The sequence below is a fragment of the Pollicipes pollicipes genome, unplaced genomic scaffold (assembly GCF_011947565.3).
Source record: "Pollicipes pollicipes isolate AB1234 unplaced genomic scaffold, Ppol_2.1 Scaffold_3087;HRSCAF=3621_pilon_pilon_pilon, whole genome shotgun sequence".
NCBI lineage: Eukaryota > Metazoa > Arthropoda > Thecostraca > Pollicipedomorpha > Pollicipedidae > Pollicipes > Pollicipes pollicipes.
The window spans coordinates 47158027-47163921 of NW_023596225.1; the positions used below are offsets into that span (position 1 = coordinate 47158027).

Here is a 5895-nt window from a genome sequence, read left to right on the forward strand (position 1 = left end):
CGGCTTGGCCTCCTCCTTGTACTGGGGCTCCGGATGGTAAGAGGCCGGCTTGTAGGAGGGGGCCGGGTGGTAGGGGGCCGGCGTGGGCTTGTACACCGGCGTCTCCGGAGCCGGGGCGGTGGCGGCGACAGCCAGCACGGCGGCAGTGACGAAGATCTAAAATGTTACAACGGTTGAATTATTAATAAGGCGGTGTTTTTGGCATATTTCCTGTCTTACAATGCATTTTAAAACCACGCTTCTGATACAACACATCTCAGCATGGTTCCGACCACGGCATATTTTCCAGAATGATCTCGGGCGGTTGAAAAATACTACCTCAAACACATCCTTCAAGTGACTACCTGCATGCTTCGTTGTTGTGGTCGAGTGCGCAGTGAAACTGGTGCCTGCTTCCACAGTGCTTTCGTTTTTATAGGCCGTCCGCGAGCCGCCGATGTAAGGCCAAGGATAGGAGCCCGCTGAACGGGAGGCTCCCGCTACCACAGGCTAGGCTGATGAATTAGCATGGAGACTTGGCCGATCCCCGGGACACGCCCAACTTGTGGCAAGCGATTTTGGCGCCCTTTAAATTCGGTCTTTCCTTACCCATGACTTTAGATGTGGGTATTTCATTGAAAACGTACATTCACATGTTCAGTTTGATGGTGAAGAGAATGCAATTGATGACGAGCGCGGTGTCGTACATTCAGGTGCCATGTCATGCGTAGTAATGTGCCATACTTAATTTTTTTGGTTCTATGTACATCTACACACACGAATGTATATATATATATATATATATATATATATATATATATATATATATGCATGCGTTTATATTCGGTGGCACTTTCGGCCTTCGCATGTTGCCTCTAGTTTTCCAACAGTTTGGGTAACCGTTTTGTGATGCATTCTTAACGTTTAAGTACCAAGTAACTTTTTAAACTCTACCAAAAATTGCCTTGAAAAATTTATGATGTAAAACTTTCGATTTCATACGTAATGTATTTGCAGCAATTGAGCAATATAATGTAAACACTTAATATATAAGCGCTATAAACGAGCAAATGTATACAATTCTGGATGCTTCTAATAACAAATTTCGCATACCAATTTCTAGCAAATACCTCACGTTAATTTTAGGGATTGAGACATACCGGCCTAGATGTAACTTAACCTAAAAGAAAGAAAATCTGTTCTGTCGGGCTCCGTGATGCCAGAACCAAAGGCAACCCATTTCGCAAGTCTCAGTCCATGGTCCATCTTAAGAATGTCCACGCAACACCATGAAAGCAATGCAATGTCAATACTCGCAGCACTAACTCACTATGTCTCATGCGCACCATGACCGTGACATTTAATATTTTGTCTGTTCTGCGCCAGATTATGCACCAAAAGCCTAAATCCTTAAACTACTGCTGCCAGGTCGTCGACAGTTGGACAAATGTGTCATAGCTGACCGTTGCCGCCATCTTTTGGATGCTGTATAACCGACGTTGCGCATTGTATGTTCATTGCCATGTATTGGCACTTATCATCGGAACGTTTGTATTTCTAGCGAAGGTTTCTCTTCTTTTGTTTACGTTTTAGCCTATCGGCTGGGTCGTAACACCGTTTTTGCCCTACAACACTTCCGGTACAGTATACCAACAATCTGCCCATGTTGTGACGAACTCAACCTCGATGATATAACTGTCGGGAACAGGGAGTAACCGACCCACTTCTGAGTGTAACAAATAGGTACGTTTGGTCCTCACCAGCTAGCTTAGAAGCATCACATGCCAAAGCATGCAACACGTCAATGTCGGCCCGGCGCCGGCATACGTGCCGCCGCGTCTTTCTTTAGGAACCCCAATGTATGAAGTCTTGGTGTATATAGGGCGTCACTCGTAGCGATGTTCCCATATCTCACTGATGTGGTGATCTATTACGTACGCTGTTATGAATGTGTCAGCCATACTTTGGATGTTTGGGTGCGCTAAACGTTTTCTGCACGACCAATTGCATTTTGGATAGCGTCGTGAATAGTTTTATTAACTGTTTCCACATATATTTCGTTCTTTTCAACGCCATTAAGATGTCGATAGTTGTGTTAGTGTGGTTTGGCGAACATGGCTGAAGTCGCCCACAGAGGCACAGGAGACTAAAATTGGTGAGCTTTGCTCTCAGGTACCGAGACACATTACTGACAGTTGGGAGGCTATTGTGAGGAATGTTCCTCCGACTGTAAATGGAGACAATTTGCAGATTCTTGTTGCTGGAAGCTTAGGGCGGCAATGTTCTTAATGGTAGCCGCCGCTAAAACATATCACAGGTTGTCTTATACAATCCCTGATAACTTGAATGCAGATATGTGTTAAATGGCAGGGTCAACACTCCTGGCTCCTTTTTGCTTGTTTTCTGCGGCATTGAATGCTGTTATTAATTTTTAAGATGCCTGTTAGGAAAACTCACTGAACACACACTTCCAGCCCTTTATTTCCCTGGCCAGCCCTCACTCTCCTCGGGAGGAACATCTGAGCGTTCGGGTGAGCCGCTCACTCGCAACCACAAAATGTCCGACCGCCGCCGGCCACCTGCTACTGCGCAAAATGTCTGACCGCCGCCGGCCTCCTAAAACACTGCTTGACATCAAAGACAATCCACTGTTAAATAAAAAATTCCCAACATCCTCCCCGCCTCTGGATTGAAACGGCATTCCTAAACAAACAGGGCACTGCACCACACAAAACTTGGCCTGGCGGAGAAGGAGGGGCGAATGATGAACGGCTTCACTGATCGTCACACAGTTCTATGTCGCGCAGCCGCTGGACTGCCCGGGTCCTCAGCTGGCCCGCTTTAGTTCGGACCTCAGCTGACCTGGTGACACCGTCCCTTATTGGATACAGCTTGGTAACTACCCCGATCACCCACTTCATCCTAGGGACTTGGTGCTCCCTGATCAGGACCACTTACCCCAGCCTCAGCTTACCGTGGGACCTAAACTCGCGGACCGACGGAGGTAGGGTCCGCAGATACTCATTCCTCCACACCGACCAGAATCGGTTCAACCGTCTCTCGCGCACACGGGCTGTGTCGGACAGCATCTTACTGCTCACGGACTCTGCATCCTCCAGCACCCTGGCTTGGAAGCCGGCACCAACACTCTGCCCCCTACCACCAAACAGTTTTAGGCAGCGCACAGCACTGTGACGTCCTCCACACTCCGCACACACCTTGTCACACCTGCGAGCCACATGTCCACTTCTCAGGCACCGAAAGCACAGCCCAGCCTGCCCGATAGCATCTCTGCGCTCTGGTACTGGCAGGGGCTTTAGCTTCAGACACACCTCAGGCTGGTGTGTCTACCCACAGAGGCCACACCCTGTTCTGGCTCCTGACTGCAGAGCTGCTGCTGCTGGTGTCCTCCTCTGCCCCTCTCTCTTCTTCCCTTGTTGAGGGCCGCTTGTGGCCTTGTGTCGCTCTTCATCACCTGGGGCAGCCAGCTGCTGACCTGGAGCCCCCTGTACCTGAATAGAGTCATAGACACTGGAACGCTCCCTGCGCTCCATCTCAGTCGCCAGGAAGCTCATCACCCTCGCCAGGTCCGCTTCCTTGCCTGTGACTTCACGAACCCACTCCAGCCTGATGCCAGGGGACAGCTCAGACAGGATAAGAGGGACAAGGATTACACCATACCTGTCACTTCCCACACCAAGTGACTCCAGGCTGCGGATGTGGGTTAGGAGGCAGTCCTACAGCTCTCTCAGGGACTGATGGCAACTGGATCTGGCTTCTAGAAGTGGAAGAAGCTGCTGGATGTGGGAAAAGGTTATCACTTCCTTCCTCTCAAACCTGTTCTTGAGGAGGTCACATGCACTGACATAGTTGGCACCAGTCAGGGAAAAACCTGCCACACAGTCCTGCGCCTCTTTCTCCAGCACCGACCGAAGATAAGCAAACTTGGTCACATCAGGCAGCTCCGATATATTGACGGACACCTCAGAGCTCGCCCAAAAGGACTGGCACTTGAGGACATCCGCACTGCATCTCGGGAGGTCCAACTTTGGAAGCCTCAGATGCCCCTCCCGGCTCAGTGAGCTCACTGAGCCAGCCCTACTGTCCCGCTGCAGGGCTCCACCAACCTTATCCAAAACCGACATCACCCCGTCTCTCAGGTCGGCTGCACCCTCAATATAATTAAGTATCTCTTCCTCCGTCTCGAAGCACAGCTCCACCTCAGACTGGGCCTCATCCAGGCAGTGGAGCCTCTTCTCGCAGCCAAGTTTAGCGGCCTGAAGTGCATCTTGATCTGGTTGTTTATGTTCCAGAATTCCCTCAAGCTTCCTCACTGACCTGGTCAGCCAACCTCTAGCTCCTGTTCGCTTCTTGAGAGATGCCAATCGCCCTCTATGAAATAAACAGCTTTGTGTGCGAAAAATAAAAACTCAACAAAAATCCTCAGAAATACAGGAGTTGCACTTTGCACGCTACAAGTCATTAAGATATGTAAGGATCCGAAAGATATTCCCTGCAGAATATGCCGACCTGACCGCCTGGTAGCACTGGAGCTGTGAAGGACCTACTTGGAACGATCTGAGTCATTCCAGACACGAGGAGAAGGAGCTTTCTTTCCCAGTGGCTTGCCAGAGAAGTTAAACAAAATCTGCATTGATAACCACCATCGCAGGAGTTTCGGTGCATTTATTTTTCAACACATCACCTCTACTGATCACCGAGAATATTCGTTTGAAAATAATTACTTCAATGCGTCTTAATCGTACCGAAAACTTCCGGCAGTATTTGTGGCGGAGGTATTGCACGCAAAACCTGTGATAAACCACCTCGTGGCTAAATAACATGCTATTGACATTATTTTCGGTTGGTTGTTGCTTGGCTGTTGTTGCAGCGGCATCACTGAAATTAGCTCACTGGACAACGCAAGACGGCTTGCGTAAAAACACGCGTGGCTTGAGTGTTTCGTTTATTGAAACACAGCGAGTCAGGTCACAAAAAAGTTTCACAACATCAGCATTTGTGCGTTTAAATAGAAAACATTCTTTGGCATTTGACTAGTACGCCGCCGCCTTGTAGGCCGGAGCGGGATGGCTGTAGGCGGGCTTGTAGGCCGGAGCGGCAGCCTTGTAGGCAGGGGTGGGGTGGTACTCGGGGTAGGTGGCCTCTCCCTCGTAGGTGACCTCAGCGTTGTAGCCGCCGTAGTGGTCAGCGACGTACTTGACGTGCTGGACACGGCCGTCGGGCAGAGCCACCGAGTAATACCCCTGGGTGTTGTGGCCATCGCTCTCTTCCTTCTTGGCAAAGCTAGCTCCGGAGTAGTGGTCGTTGACGGCATAGTCGTAAGCGAAAGGCTTGGCTTCCTCCTTGTACTGGGGCTCCGGGTGGTAAGAAGCGGGCTTGTAAGACGGAGCAGGGTGGTAGGGGGCGGGCTTGTAAGACGGGGCCGGGTGGTGGGGCGCCGGCTTGTAGGACGGGGCAGGGTGGTAGAGGGCGGGCTTGTAGGACGGAGCAGGATGGTAGGGAGCCGGGGTCGGCTTGTAGGCCGGGGCCGGGTGGTAGGGCGCGGACTTGTAGGACGAAGCAGGATGGTAGGGAGCCGGGGTCGGCTTGTAGGCCGGGGCCGGGTGGTAGGGGGCTGGCTTGTAGGTCGGTGCCACGTGATGAGACGTCTTGTGCTCCGGGGCGGCCGCGGCAGCAGCCAGAACGGCGGCAATAATGAAAACCTGTAATGCCATAACGATTATGTTACGGATATGCGATAGTAATCTTAAATAATTTCTCAACGGCTTTACTACATTCGATTCGATATCGTTATTACATTAGGCTTTATTACAGTCGACACATGTAATGACCACATCTGTCATTCAATTCGCAGCTCACACCACAGAGCACTGAAAGCACATGTAAAAATACCGT

General features: G+C 50.4%; 1 protein-coding gene across 1 annotated transcript; it reads right to left on the minus strand.

Moving 5' to 3' along the window:
• Positions 1-5114: 5114 nt before the first annotated feature.
• On the minus strand, positions 5115-5435 carry LOC119114851 (cuticle protein 7-like; the record flags this gene model as incomplete). The annotated part of the gene is made up of 1 exon (XM_037238901.1): positions 5115-5435. A coding segment is annotated over one exon (321 nt), but the record flags the coding sequence as incomplete, so codon positions are not given.
• Between the last annotated feature and the right edge of the window lie 460 nt (positions 5436-5895).